The sequence below is a fragment of the Leptonychotes weddellii genome, chromosome 15, assembly GCF_054177405.1.
Source record: "Leptonychotes weddellii isolate Sample4059 chromosome 15, ASM5417740v2, whole genome shotgun sequence".
Taxonomy (NCBI): domain Eukaryota; kingdom Metazoa; phylum Chordata; class Mammalia; order Carnivora; family Phocidae; genus Leptonychotes; species Leptonychotes weddellii.
The window spans coordinates 21679224-21694918 of NC_138383.1; the positions used below are offsets into that span (position 1 = coordinate 21679224).

The 15695-nt window shown below is 46.0% G+C and overlaps 1 protein-coding gene across 2 annotated transcripts in view; it reads left to right on the plus strand.

The window, feature by feature from the left end:
* The window catches only part of CALCOCO2 (calcium binding and coiled-coil domain 2), a 286509-nt gene extending 275891 nt beyond the window's left edge, over window positions 1–10618 (plus strand). The window contains exons 1-8 of one of the 2 annotated variants that reach the window (XM_081805152.1): window positions 1041–1197; window positions 1554–1623; window positions 2447–2569; window positions 2847–2933; window positions 5418–5513; window positions 7874–8009; window positions 9068–9096; window positions 9583–10618. In XM_081805152.1, coding sequence (XP_081661278.1) covers window positions 1576–1623; window positions 2447–2569; window positions 2847–2933; window positions 5418–5513; window positions 7874–8009; window positions 9068–9096; window positions 9583–9759 — 696 coding nt within the window. In that variant the 5' untranslated portion in view covers window positions 1041–1197; window positions 1554–1575 and the 3' untranslated portion in view covers window positions 9760–10618. Of the gene's footprint in view, window positions 1–1040; window positions 1198–1553; window positions 1624–2446; window positions 2570–2846; window positions 2934–5417; window positions 5514–7873; window positions 8010–9067; window positions 9097–9582 lie in introns of those variants that run through there. The other variant, XM_081805154.1, reaches the window with a different exon arrangement.
* The last annotated feature ends 5077 nt before the right edge of the window (window positions 10619–15695 follow it).

Genomic DNA, 15695 nt, shown 5'->3' on the forward strand with positions numbered 1-15695 from the left:
TTATTATTTTTTTTTTAATTTTTTAAAGATTTTATTTATTCGCGCGCGAGAGAATGAGAGACAGAGAGCGTGAGAGGGAGGAGGGTCAGAGGGAGAAGCAGACTCCCCGCCGAGCAGGGAGCCCGATGCGGGACTCGATCCCGGGACTCCAGGATCATGACCTGAGCCGAAGGCAGCCGCTTAACCGACTGAGCCACCCAGGCGCCCTATTATTATTATTTTTAAAGATTTTATTTATTTGACAGAGAGAGACACAGTGAGAGCAGGATCACAAGCAGGGGGAGAGGGAGAGGGAGAAACAGGCTTTCCGCGGAGCAGGGAGCCTGATGCGGGGCTCCATCCCAGGACCCTGGGACCATGACCTGAACCCAAGGCAGTTGCTTAACGACTGAGCCACCCAGGTGCCCCTAAAAATTATTTTTTTAAAAGATGATAAATTTGTCAATCTTGGAGCTAAAAGCAGGGAGTTGTTGTTGACGGACAAGGTTGGCTTCAGTGCAGAATGAAGTTGGGAAAGAAAAACCAAATGTGGAGCCCATGGCTCTGGAACACTGGCAACATGGCGTCTTGTGATACGCTGTAAGCGTAGAGGGTATATCGCATTTTGAAGACTTAATATGAAAAAAATTAAAATATTTCCTTCTTACTTACATATTGAAGCAATATTTTAGATATATTGAGTTAAATGTACCATTAGTAAAATTAAGTGTATCTGTTTTTTTTAATTATGTGGCTCCTAAACTTGAATTACGTATGCGGTGTTCGTGAATTTATGGGACAGCACCTTTCAAAGAGAAAAGCCACTTTATTTCATTCGCTGCTGTGTCTGCAGTGAAGGAACAGTGCCTCAGAGGCACTCAGTAAATATTTGCTGACAAATACAAGCTCTGGTGGAAGAGAAATTAAGGTGAATGCATTTCGTGGAGAGAACAGATTAAGAACATTTTAATCTGGAAACCCCTTTACTTGGATATTTCATTCACTCTTGTGTCATGACATATAATAAGTGCCTGACAGGTAGTAAATGCTCAGTAAATATTTGTCGGCTAGCTGAGATACTAAAACGTGTCTTAGAAATGGTCTGTTCCTTTGACGTCTCAATCTGCAGGAGGAGCTAGAAACTTTAAAGAGCACCAATAAGAAACTGGAACAGCAAGTGAAGGCGCAGAAGGACCGCTGGGAGACAGAGCTGCTTCAGTGAGTGTGATTCTCAGATGGGAGGAACTGCTGTGTTACAGACACCTCGGGGCAGGGTCAGATTAGATCTCCAGAACTCATTAGAAAACAGTCTTTCTCTTATGGCAGTGACAAGTATGATTCTAGGTTGGAGCATTACTATCCAAACGGTAAGGCGAAGTAACCGGAATTCAAGTATTAGCGTGAAGTGTCGAATACGTGCAGTTTGAGGTCAGGAAGCCAAAACAGGACTGAAGAAGAATGGATTTTAAACTAATTCCACAGCCTAGGGCCAAGGCAGCCTTAAGTCATTGAAGGCCTGGGGCATCTGACCCAGAATCAGCGTATTTTTCACTCAGTCCTCTTCACCTCCACAGACTGAAGGAACAAAACCAAAAGATGTCCTCAGAAAATGAGAAGATGGGAGTCCGAGTGGATCAGCTCCAGGTAGGTAATGCCAAATCTTTGCCAAAGTGTATTGTCTTACCCTGGCCATCACTCCTCCCAGTGGTGGCCCAGAGAGAGAAAGATGCATTTCACTGTAGCGAGGGTCTCAGTAGACCTTTCAAAGCGGCAGACTAAATGTTCACGGCGTTTTCTATTCTTGACCCTCCCCACACACACCGTTACTTTTATAGTCCCAGTCCACAAGGAACTGAATAATTTGTTCAGTCTATATTTATCATGAACTCTTTTTTTTTTAAGATTTTATTTATTTGACAGAGAGAGACACAGCGAGAGAGGGAGTATAAGCAGGGCGAGTGGGAGAGGGAGAAGCAGGCTTCCCGCTGAGCAGGGAGCCCGATGCGGGGCTCGATCCCAGGACCCTGGGATCACGACCTGAGCCGAAGGCAGACGCTTAACGACTGAGCCACCCAGGCGCCCCTATCGTGAACTCTTAAGATGGAGGACTGTCAGCTCTACCAGTGCTTTTCAAACTTTTTTCTTTTAGCTACAAAATCTTTTCAAGTAAAGTCTTTCTCAAAAGCCTAGAATGAAAAAAAAAAGTCTAGAATGTAAAGCAGATAAGAGCTGAATCACTCTTGGTTTCTAAGCTATGCCTTAAAGAGTGGTTTGTTGACTTTTCCTCAGTTGAGTCTTAGACACAGGGAGTGCGGGAGAGCGGAAAAGTGGGCGTTCTAGGGATATTTGGCAGTTGGGAGTTGCCAGGGAGCGCACACTTCTGTGTGTTAGTGCACATTAAACAGCATTGTTCCTGTTCAGTTTTCTTTCTTTTATGTCTTGGCTATATTCACTGTTTTTGCTTTAGGCCCAGCTGTCAACTCAAGAGAAAGAAATGGAGAAGCTTGTGCGGGGAGATCAAGATAAGACAGAACAGTTGGAGCGTCTGAAAAAGGAAAATAGCCAGCTCCTTCTCACTTTAACTCAACAGGTAGAGTCACGGATGGGCCCAACATTTTTGGGCCTTTGCAAGAAAATATATACACAGTTCTTTGTTTCCTCTGTCATATACGGCTGTCGCCGGCTGTGGGAAGGGTCTCAGAGGAAGCCATCTGAGATGAGGGATCTCGTGGCTCTTCTCAGAAATAGTAAGGGAAGACTTGCTTCTCTGTCCGCCGGCTGCTTGCCCATGAGCTCAGCAGGCCCTTCCCCAGTGTGTGCGCGCCTTTGTTTGCCCAGCAGTGGTACCAACATCTGTTTCTGTGCAGGGGGAGTACCAGAAGAAGCTGGAGCAAACAGTAGAGCAGATGAAGGAGGAAGAAATGACGGCCATGAAGAAGCAACAGGAGTTAACGGCACGTCTGTCTTGGGACGGCTTTGTGGGAGGGAGCCTGCACGCAGGAAGGGACAGGGCCTCTTTTCAGGGGACGGAAAGGCTAAAAAAGGCAGAGGAGAATAGCGTTTACCACTGGACATCTAACAAGATGTCCCAGAAGGACAGAGAATTTGTCATCTACAAAACGTTTAGGAGAGGTGGCCGTTTCTACGGTGTGACAAATGGCAAAGGGATATTTAAATGGCTTCATGACAGGTTGTCCTCAATAGAGCCTTGAGCCAAGAATCACCCAGAGTCACCCCTTCTCATCATGCGGGCAGACCCATGAAGGATTATAAAGTCAAGCTCTTTGGTTAGAAACTATTACAGCCGTGAAAATTTTTGTTATAGTTAATATACTATTAGCAATTACCATTCTAAATTATTCTGAGCTGTAGTAATATAGTAATTAAAGCCTAACTGACTGATAAATTCCTAGAATAGATTGTTGGAAAAGAGGCCTTATGGTGATGACAGCTACCAGGAAGCCCATTATCTGAATTGCTCTAAGGGTATGAGAAACCCTGGTGTCTGGAGGATGTCCAGCTGTTGGGATTTTAAGTCACATCGTATCTGCAGTGTACGCAGTATCATTCACTCAGCCATTATTCAATCAACTAGTGGAGTACCAACCATATGGAAGCTACTAGATACTTTAGCATGATAAAGAGGAGAACAAAGTTAGAAAAGCTGCCGCTCACAGGTTAAGGTTTGCCCAGAGAAATGTCTTATTTGGCCTAGAGGGTGTTTTTCAAAACTTGAACTGGCTACCAATAACTAAAAATGGGAACATTTCCCATTTAAAAAAAAAAAAGTGTATTTCACGGAGCCCGCATCCCCAGCCAGCAGCGACCCCCGGCTGGCTGGTCCCTGCTCCCTCCAGACAGGCCGCATGCTCTCCCCGCACCTCCAGCCTCCGCTGGCCTGTGGCCCTCAGCTCCTTGTCAGCGATGTCGCTGGCCCGGCCCCCCGCCCGCACACATTGGAGCTTGTGGCCTCTGCTGTGGCAGAGAAATCACTGTTTTAAATAAGCTGTAGCCCTTCAAAGGTGTGAACCTCCTTGTGGCAGGTAGGGGTTTCCCGGGTTTTCGTGGCGTATTTTTCAAGACCCAGGGGCTTCTTTCTTCCTCACATACGCAAAGGGCCCCTAACTACGAGGACCGTGTGTCTTATACTTCAGGCGCCTAGGAACAGGAAAACAGCGGTGGAGAAGCAGTTAGTACAAGAGGTGGAGCGCCTGAAGGCAAAGGTAGAGGCCGGGAAAGCCTGTTTCTTAGAGAAGTACAAAGAATGTCAACGACTCCACAGACAGATCAGGCAACTCAGGGCCGCTGCGCAACTGGTAGGTGACAGAGCTCAGGGGCCCAGGAAGCCAGGGGTGTGAAGGTCTGTGGTTCCTAGACCAAGCCCGGAGGACTGCCCACCCTTGTTAGGGAGAAACATTTCTCTTTCTGCTGAAAAGAGGAGGGATGGAGTGTGCGGCCAGAAACCAGTCTGGGGGTCCCCGGAAGTAGTGGCCCCAGTCCAGCCGCGGGTCTCAGGGAAGGTTTTGGTAACCATTGAGCAGGTTTCTGTGCAGACTCAGATAGCCCTTTCTTATTTCTGCCTTTTGAGGAAGTGAAGCAGGACCAGAAGAGCCAGCAGGAGCCACTGGGGATGGGGAGCCAGGAGCCTGCAGTCAGCCCTGTCATCGGGTAGCCCCGCTTGAGTTACTACCTCAGGGTCGGCTAGAAGCGCACAGCAGTTTGGGCACCAGCATTCAAATAAAAAATCTTGGAAAAAAAAAACCAAAAACCACAACTAGTAGGATTAGCTTAAGTGTTTCTGTGAGGTATGTGTACGTGTCTGTCTGTAGGTAGGAGATGGGAAGCACGGAAGCATGCCTACCAGCGTGGGGTTTTTATGAAATTAGGTCAGCCCGTCACACCGGGACACCCAAGACCTCAGTCCGGGTTCCTTGTAGCCTTGGATAAATGCCTTCCAGGGTTCCTTCTTCCTCAGTGTTCCTTGAGTGCAGATGCCTATCCTCACTGGGAGGGCGTCACATCGACCTAAGTGCCTCACACTACATCGAGTGAGATGTTTTTTCAAGACAAAGATGCTTGTTTCCATGGTTGGGTGCAGTTAAAACAGGGCTCCGTTTATCCCTAATTCTGATAAGTCAGTCTTGGGGCTTTTCCCAAGCTTATGACTTTTCCTCTCTTTGGTCACTTATACTACCAGCTAAACCAAAAGAAACCGGCGTCTCGATGCCAGGGCAGGCCTTCAGGCATTTTATTAGATCATTTCTCTGTAAGTCAGCATCGCCTCCACCATACGTCCTCCGCACCCCAGCTGCCTTCTCCCCCACCTCAGTCCCACCGCTTTGGGAAGCCAGATCCTCTACAGGCCCCTTGTGGTACCCCACCTTGGATCCAGATGACAATATGTGATCCTAATCCTAATTGCTTTTTGTTATTGACAGGACGAGAACTCTGGCCTGTCAAAAACGCTGAATGAGAACAAGATTATATGTAATGTTCTGCAGAGAGAGAAAGAGAGATTGGAAAGAGAAAATGATGTAAGTGTATACAACAGGCTAGAAACTCCAAGGTGTTTTGTTTAAAGATTTATTTATTTATTTGTTTGTTTATTTGAGAGAGAGCGAGCTCGTGGTGGGGAGGAGCAGAGGGAGAGGGAGAGAGAGAATCTCAGGGGGACTCCATGCTGAGCGCGGAGCCAAATGCAGGGCTCAGTCCCACTACCCTGAGATCATGACCTGAGCTGAAATCAAGTCAGCCACTTAACTGACTAAGCCACCCAGGCACCCCTGGAAACCCCAAGGTTTTAAGGAGAAGGAGCAGGGTGACCCAGAGATGTGGTGATTAACAAGTTAAATAAAAGAGCCCTTTCTGGGACAATGGGTGAGACCATTGCTCCTACGAGTACATTTTTTTATTTTATTTATTTATTTATTTATTTATTTATTTATTTATTTATTTATTTAAGATTCTATTTATTTATTTGAGAGAGAGAGAGAATGAGAGATAGAGAGCACGAGAGGGAAGAGGGTCAGAGGGAGAAGCTGACTCCCTGCTGAGCAGGGAGCCCGACGCGGGACTCGATCCCGGGACTCCAGGATCATGACCTGAGCCGAAGGCAGTCGCTTAACCAACTGAGCCACCCAGGCGCCCCCTACGAGTACATTTAATCTGGTTTCCTCATCTACCACGAACCCTCTCTTGCTTCTATAAATGAAACTTGTTTGCCATGGCAGTAGTCAACTTGAAAGGAAGAGCCTTGATGAAGATCTAACTTAATTCATTTTGCTTTTAACTTCACACCTCTTGTATTGTCTTTGGGGAGTAATATCCTACGTCATTTTTAGGCTAGCTAAGGGACCCATTTCCTTCAGCACACCTTTTTCCTTTTCTTCTGCTACCAAACCGGGGCAGTAGTGACAGTCTGTGCCAGGGCTGGACCCACGGTAGGCTCCTAATAAAATGCTCTGCATTCATTCATTCACTCATTCATTCATCCAGTCAGTATTGTTTTCTGCTGTGGGTTAGACACAAGCTATTCTTGGTTGATTGAGGATGATGGCAGCAAATAAAGAAGCTGCACTTGGGGGCACCTGGTTGGCTCAGCTGGAGAAGCATGTGACTCGATCTCGGGGGTTGTGAGTTCGAGCCCCATATTGGGTGTAGAGATTATTAAAAACAATAAATAAAAACTTTAAAAAAAAGCTGTACTTAAAGGCACTTTCCTGCTCTTGCATCAAAGTTGGGTGTCCATGCACTCTGGCTTGTGCTCCTAGATCTACACCTGCCCTGGTTCTCCATCTCTCCCCTGTCTGTAACCCTTCCACGCCGTGTCTCCAAGTGATCATCTCTAGCTTTGATTCTGTCATTTATGCCAATGCCTTTCAGTATTGTAGGGGCCTTAGGAGTCTGTTTCCGGTCCTGTCATCCTCACCCTCTGGATTTAGATAAACAGAGCTTGAGTTTGAAATCTCTATTTTCTGGTATAGTCTGTTGGGGCGGTGGGAGGGAGGGAAGATATACACAATTTGCAACAGGGGGGAAAGATCTCATATTTGAAAGCTTTGTTAAGAGCTATAGTAAAGCCCTCTTAAGATGTGAAGGGGCACGGGGCGCCTGGGTGGCTCAATCGTTGAGCGTCTGCCTTCGGCTCGGGTCATGGTCCCAGGGTCCTGGGATCGAGCCCCGCATCGGGCTCCCTGCTCAGCGGGAAGCCTGCTACTCCCTGTCCCACTCCCCCTGCTTGTGTTCCCTCTCTCGCTGCGTCTCTCTCTGTCAAATAAATAAAATCTTTTAAAAAAAAAGATGTGAAGGGGCAGTTTACTAACTTTTTTTTCTAAGGACTTTTTAAATGCTATCTGTCCTCCTCATAACTTATTCTCTCTCATTCTCTCCCTCATTCTCTCCCTCTCTTCCTTCCTCCTTTCACTCTCTCTGTTGGTATATCCATTTGAAAGGATAAAACGTGAAGAAGGGAAAATTGCATCAGATCAATATTCACATTGTGTAAGAAAATTGTTCTAGAAAGGAAAGACTAAAAGAAGCATTTTGCTCAATTTGCAACAGCTTCAACCTTAATATAGCTCCCACCCCCCTCATATATGCATACAACGTTTGTACCCCACCTCGGTTGGTATGTATGTAGAGACTTAAAATTCTTTTTTGTATTAATCTAAACAAAATTCAGTATACATTTAAATTCAGGCATAAAGAACTCAGATCTTCCGAGTGTGGAGGCTGTGCTTCCCCTAGAAGAATTACGATTTGTTGGTTCCTGGGATTCTCCACCCCCACATTGTTCATTGAGAACTACCCGTAATGGGCATCCCCTAGCCAGTTGCTTGTGGTCAATTCTTTGTTGTCGTCTTCCAACATGTCTCTCTAAACGTTCTCTCCCTAGCTTTTGAAGAGGGAGAACAGCAGATTGCTGAGTTACATGGGTCTGGATTTTGACTCTTTGCCCTATCAAGTGCCTACTTCAGATCAAGGAGGTGCCGGACAAAACCCAGGACTTGTCTATGGAAACCCATATTCTGGTAAGACAACTGCCATTTGAGCTAGAAGGCCCTTGCCTGCATCCCTTTCTCCCACTAAATTTTTTTTTTTTTGGCCTGAGATGCTAATTAAGCCCAGTCTCATTGTTAAGCCTTGCTGGGCAGAAGCCGAGGACCCAATAGAAAGATTGCCAGGCAAGAAGTGTTAATTGAGAAATAAATCTGAATCTAGAAGACGCAAATCAGATCATTCGCCTAGAGGCAGCAGACACAAATTGAGTCCCGTGGCTCTATTCCAAATATATAAATCAGAGAAATGTGTCTATGTAGAAGATATACACATACAAAGCTGAGGAAGCTAATTAAGGTTTGGAAATGGAAGCATAAGAGGTGGGGTATGCCGCCCAGGAATGGGCAGTTATGGCAGCCACCCTGATGGCCTGACCAAGGGTAGCAGGAACGGGCCCCACAGAGACCCCGGGGTGGTTTGGAGGACAGGAAATGGGGATGAAAACCAGTCTTGTCACTCAAAGACAGAGGGTCAGATTGTTCTTGCCAGGGACAAAGGAACAGGGAACTTTTCCTCTTTGGTCTCCAAAAGTGATAGAAGACCTCGTTTCCTTTTCTTGGACAGTTTAAAGCAGTCGTGTTCTCTTAAGAGTCACAATCAAATCTTTACAGCGGTCAGGGGTACACATTTATTTTCTCTTTAAAAATATTTTTAAGCATTTCATTTAAAAATACCTGTTTGCATGGCTTCAGTCTTAAAATCTATTCTCAAATTGTTTTCTTATTAAGTCGTGACTGTTTTAATTAAAATCTCATTTTCCCCATACTGAAAAGAGGTTTGTTTTTTTCTGATTCTATAGCATAAACATGACTATCAAAAATGCCACTTCATTATTTTTTCCTCTTTTCCCTTTATCATTGACCTAGATCCCCTCTATCAGCAGTTAATGGTACACAGGAGAGCGAAAGAGTCAAAGGCAGTGGGGAGAAAGGGAACGGAGGGAGTTACAGAAACCAGCTGCTAGATCACAGCTGGAGAATCCACGGATGGTATTTCTTTCATTGAATGAAATCTTATTTATGATCCTCAGGTATCCAGGAAAGTTCGGCCCCGAGCCTGGTAAGTATAAAATCCTTGAGGAATGCCCCTTCCTGCTCCAGTTTATGGGAGAACCATAGGGAGACTGGTTCATTTTGATAAGTCCAGAAGTCAGCTGGATCAGTTGGGTCAAACCCGAAGCCGAGGGAGCCCGTTGAGGTGCGGAGAAGAAAGCACAGTTCACCCATCAGCTTTCTGCTGTAGACCTCCCCCTGTGAGCTGAGTTTGGTACCAGAACTAGGCAGCCAGCTCCACAAGGTATGTCCAGCGCCCCTTCTGCTGAAAGCTCTCTGAGTACTTGAACACTAGTAGGTCCTTTCAGTCCCGGGGTAGAGAAAGCCTCGGTGAGTGTCTCCAGATGTGACTTTGTTCATCCATCCTCTACTTCTTGAGCACCTCCCATGTGCCAAGCATTGTGCTCCGTGCTGAGGGTATAAGAGAACAGGACACATGGCCTCTGCCACACATAGCTTCCATCTGTACTGACGTCTCTGCTCTTCCTCCCAGCTCGCCATGAGGAGATGCCCCACCTGCAAATCAGACTTTGCTGATGGCATTTTCGATCACACCTTGGAGCAGCAGCACATGCAGACCCTTTGTTTGAATTGTCCAGTTTGTGACAAGACCTTCCCAGCAAAAGAGAAGCAGATCTTTGAAGACCATGTGTTCTGCCACACTCTCTAAGTGTCCCAGCCTCCTGGATCTATACTGTACATAGATTTTTATAGAGTAGAACCTATAGCTTCTACTTAGAGCTATGACCCACGATCCTGCCTAACATGAAATTACTAGGGATTTAGTCAGTCCTGTTGCCCTAAGGATGGAGTCCTGTCGATTATCTGCAGAATAGTGGTGAGAGCTGTTACTTCCATCCTTGTGGATTACTGCCTTTTAAATCACATAACTAGCTGTATCATCCTCACCTCTGGTGCCCATTCTTCTGAGGGTCTCCAGTACAAGGGCCCTGGGCTGCAACTGAGCTGGCCCTTCATTCACAACAGGCTTAACTTGAGTACTAAGTGATTCATTTTCCGAGTTGTCTCAGTGCCATTCAAGGTCAGGCCTTGAGTATATTCGCAGTCGGTTCTCAGTCCTAACGCTGCGGCTGGTGATTGAGTAGAGGAGAATTTCTTCCTCCTCCTCCTCAGGTCTCTTTCTCCCACTGTTTGCATTAAACTAGCCACAGATACCGCAGAGAATGCCGACATCCAGTTGGGATGCCAAAGGTTTCTCATCTTGATTTCTCAGCTCCCAGCAGAAGCATCTTATTCCTGAACCATGGACACAAAATATTTCAGCCACAGAAAGCCTTCTTTCTCTCTGGATACCTCTATTTGGCATTTTCTACTCTTTGATCTTTCCTATGCACATAACCTTTACTGGAAGTCCTTTCTTAATGATTAGTAGGACTTGTTAGAAACTGCCTGCAACTTTCTGAGCAGGTGAGTTTGAATATGGATAAGTCAGAATAATGAGAACTATTGTTAATCTCTTTAATACTGAAAATAAAGTCGTCCTATTTCAGGGACACTGGTCATTTAAATTGGGTCATTTGACTTTCAGGTCCTTTGTTTTAAGCTTCTGAGAAAAGGGGAACCAACAGGCTTGTGGGAACTGTAGAGCCCTCCAGTCGATTTCACTTGTCTTAACTAGTCAACAAGAGTGTCCTGGCAGTGATCTGGAGATGGAGAGGAAGGGGGTGGAGCATTAGTTTAAGCAATCTGGAGCCCTGGCTTCTTGCTCTTTCCATGCACTTTGTGAAAGTGGCCAGTGTGCATTTGGGAACCCTTTGTGAACTAGGTTCAATTCCCTCCATCCAGATCTGCCTAATTGAACGATAAGAAAGCAATTCCATTTTCTCACCACCACCCCCTACTCTTCCCCACCCCCCCCGCCCCCGCCCCCGCCTCGGGACTGAACAAATGGAAATGACTCTCAGGCAGTCAACCAGCTGGTCACTATAGAGACTTCTACAAAAACTTCTGAATGATGTAAAACATGATGTCACAAATAAGGTGGAGTCAACTTCCTTCTGGGGTTTTCCCTGATGTGAGTTAACGCCCTAGACTAGCTGTCTAGTATTGTCCTCGTCATGGCTCCTTGTCTTTATTTCTCCTTTGATAAAATGAAGATGAAACTACACTCCTCCTGGGGTGCCTGGGTGGCTCAGTCGGTTAAATGTTCGACTCCTGATTTCAGTTCAGGTCATGATCTCAGGGTCCTGAGATCAAGCCCCACATTGGGCTCCGCACTCAGTGGGCCGTCTGCTTGGAGATTTTCTCCCTCTGCCCCTTCCCCTGTGCTCTTTGTCTCTCAAATAAATAAAATCTTTAAAAAAAAAAAAAAAGAAAGAAACTATACTCCTCCTCCTCCCATACCACGATTTTAAGGAGAGGTCCCTTGGACTCAAGCCTTTTGCCCCTTAAGAATCATGTGACATTAAGACAAACTCCAGTACAGAAACGTAATGAGGAGAAGGTACCACTGTTTTCCTGGCAGATCCCCTCCCTCTCTGCAGAATTTCTGCGGCTCCCCAGATTGTTCCAGTGAAGAAGTGTAGTTTCATTTATTTTGTACTCGTCAGCCCTTAATTAAGCACGTGAATGGAGAGGCACAGTGGCGCACATAATCCAAATCAGTGAATACCATTTTCTGGTGAATTACCCACCCCTTTGCCCCCACTACCCTGAGGGTTACCGTGATTATCAACAGCAGCAGGGGCCCTTCCACAGGCTTGGTTAAAAAACCCAAGTGTTAATGATCCTTTTTGCTGGATGTAAAACAAAGCATCTTTAACCACTGTTCATTATCCCCAGCTGCTCTTACCAAGGCTTTGAAGGGGAAATTCTGCTCCAGGCAGCTCCTAGCGAAAGGAAACAATCATTCTTCTATAATCCACTCCTCACCCCAGCCTTTCCCCTCTAACCTCCTTGCACCCACACATGTTACGGCTATAAAATACCTGCAGGAAGGAGCAGGAAGTTCTGGGAGCAAACAGTACGTATGCCTAAGTTGGATTTTATCATCTTTGTGCTTATGCAACAAGCTTTCCTTCCTAATTCACTTCTTCTTGGTCTAATATTAAAATGTTTTTGCATTACTTAACACACTTAATTGATGGGCGGGGGGAGGGGAAGTCACTCGGGCACTCTGTGTGTGTGTGTGTGTGTGTGTGTGTGTGTGTGTGTGAGAGAGAGAGAGAGAGAGAGGCGAGAGGAAGCGAATTAAAATCAGGAAAGTGAGAGTTGGCAAGATATTCCATAAACCTGGGCCCCCCAGAACACCTGTGGCTTCAGCCCTTTTTCTTGGTCTTGCTAAAAATCGGGATGACGTGAAACGGCCTTGATGTTTCAGTATCTTTCCCCTGTGATTCGGTGGCAGTGGCGAGCTCAGCTCTAACCTGGTCTCCTAGCAACAAATGGTAATGAGATGACAGGCCCGGGCTGAGAGATGCATACTGCCACCTAGAAAAAAAGCAAACAGGCCTCGACATGGGGACCCAGAGACACCTAATTGCCCTGAGGGAACCAACAATGGGCCAGACTTCGGGCCACCAGCCCCGGCACTCTCAGTTGCTCTCATGTAAATATTAATATAATGTCTCTGCATGTGTGCTTCCTAGTTCAGACTAGGAAGCATATATTCATATATTCCATGTCTACTTTCAGTAATCTCTGAAGCAGACAGCTATCAACTCCCATTTTTATAGATGAATAAGTTGAAGCCTGGAGAAATAACTTGCTTAAAGTGGAAACAACCCCAATGCCCATCAGCTGATGAATGGGTAAATAAAATACAGTATATCTAGAGGATGAGGTATTATTTGGCCAAAAAAAGGGATTGAGGGGTACCTGGCTGACTCAGTTGATGGAGCATGTGATTCGTGATCTGGGGGTTGTGATTTTGAGCCCCACATTGAATGTAGAGATTACTTAAAAATAAAATTAAAAAAAAAAAAAGAGAGGCCCTTGGGTGGCTCAATTGGTTAAGCATTCAACTCTGATCTCAGTGTTGTGAGTTCCAGCCCCGTATTGTGCTCCGGCGTGGAGCCCACTAAAAAAAAAAAAAAGAACTGAGTACTGCTATGTCACAACATGGAAGGACCCTGAAAACATGCTAAGTGGAAGAAGCCCATCACAAAAGACCACGTAGTATATGATTCCATTTATATGAAACACCCAAGATAGGCAAATCCGTAGAAACAAAATAGATGTTTTCCTAGGGCTGAGGGTTGGGGGGAAATTGGAGAGTCACTGCTCATGGGTAAAGAGTTTCTTTCGGGGGGGGTAAAGAAAATGTTCTACAATTTATTGTGGAGATGGTTGCACAACTCAATATGCTACAAACTCGAATTATACACTTTATTTTTTTTAAAGATTGTATTTATTTATTTGACAGAGAGAGACACAGCAAGAGAGGGAACACAAGCTGGGGGAGTGGGAGAGGGAGAAGCAGGCTTCCTGCCGAGCAGGGAGCCCAATACGGGGCTACACTTTATTTTTTTAATATTTTATTTGAGAGAGAGAACACAAGAGGGGGGAGGGTCGAGGGTCAGAGGGAGAAGCAGACTCCCAGCTGAGCAGGGAGCCTGATGCAGGACTTGATGTGGGACTCGATCCCGGAACTCCAGGATCATGACCTGAGCCAAAGGCAGTCAGTCGCTCAACCAACTGAGCCACTCAGGGGCCCTGAATTATACACTTTAAATGGGTGAACTGTACGCTGTGTGAATTCTATCTCAAGTTGTATTTTTTAAAAGGTTAAAAAAATTACTTGCTAAGGTCATCCATTGACTCACGGTAGAATGTCTTACATACAGACGCGGAGCTGGGCCCACAGTATTGAACTTGGTTAGAGCGTACTTATTTCAGTAGAGCTCGTGCCAAAACAGCGTGGGGTCCTCCTCCTGTCTTGGGCTGGAAGCAGGCAGCAGCTTCGGTTGTGAGGGACTCAAGATGAACAGGGTCAGGCAATCATTAGTAGTCCACCATTTGGGCTGGCAGCATTAGTGGTCTCTGGGAATATCTATTCTGTGGAGATGAATGTACTCAATAAAGTTGGGGGAGAGAGTCACCAGCCACAAATTTCAGATAATCATATTAAGGGATCCAGCCTGCTCTGCCTAATGTTGTTACTTTCTCCCTGTGGAAAGAAGGAGTATGACACTCCGGGGACTAAGTCTATTGTTTACTCAGTCAATCAACATTTACTGAGCACCCACAGTGTGCAGAACTAGCACAGGGCCAGGATTTTAAAAAATAGAAAAGTTCGGGCGCCTGGGTGGCTCAGTTGGTTGAGCGACTGCCTTCGGCTCAGGTCATGATCCTGGAGGCCCGGGATCGAGTCCCGCATCGGGCTCCCTGCTCGGCGGGGGGTCTGCTTCTCCCTCTGACCCTCCCCCTCTCATGTGCTCTCTCTCTTTCGTTCTCTCTGTCTCAAATTAAAAAAAAAAAAAAAAATCTTTAAAAAAAAAACCACTCTTGAAACTTCAACATTACAGAAATGGAGACTAAACCTGTGATTGCCAGAGCTTAGGTTGCGGCTAGGCTCAGAAGGAAAGGGAAGGGGGGTGTGGTCTGAAGGCCTATGCCAGGGTCCATGTGGTGACAGAGCTGCACCCTGACTCTGCTGGTGGATAAGAAACGTTCACACAATACAACTGCATGAAACTACACGTGAATGAGAGCCAGTAAACTGGGACATCTCAGTACAACCATCGGATGGGTCAGTGTCAATATCCCGGTTGTGAGATTAGACCAAAGTTTTGCAAAATGTTGGGGGAAACTGCATAAAGGGTACATAGGGTCTCTCTGTACTCTTTTCGGCAACTGGCCTGCGAATCTACAATTACCTCAAAATAAAAAATGTTATTAAAAAAAAATAAAACAGGGGCGCCTGGGTGGCTCAGTTGGTTAAGCGACTGCCTTCGGCTCAGGTCATGATCCTGGAGTCCCGGGATCGAGTCCCACATCCGGCTCCCTGCTCAGCGGGGAGTCTGCTTCTCCCTCTGACCCTCCCCCCTCTCATGTGCTCTCTCTCTCCCTCATTCTCTCTCTCTCAAATAAATAAATAAAATCTTTAAAAAAAAAACAAAACCAGAAGCTTCGAAAGAGCAGTTTGGGATGAAAAAATTGCCACCATCCGTGTGATGAAAGTACAGTGTCCCTAGTGGGACACAGTAAGAGAGGAGGCTGGAAAGAAGGTTCAGACCAGTCTGGGAAGGGCCTTGTGTCCCATTCTGAGGAATAAAGTGGACTTGGTCTTAACAGAGGCAATAGAGAGCTTTTGAGATGTTTAATAGGGGAATGATGTAATCGAGTTTCTCTTCTAGAATGATCCCTGTAGTGCGGTTCTGGGTTGTAAGAACACTGTGGAGAATGAACTGGGTGGTAGGGATAGTAAGCAGGGGAAGCCTGGAGGAAGAAAGACCAGTTAGGAGACCACTCACCACAGTAGTTCAAGAGAGTAACCAGGGCCTGGACCAGACTGGAGATGCACAAGGGAGCAAAAGCCAGAGCTGTTCAAGAAGTTGAAATCAACAGGGTTTTTGTGATCCATTAGATGCCAGAGAATGAGGGTATATTAATTTCCTAGGGCCGCCAAAACAAATGAACAGTAAC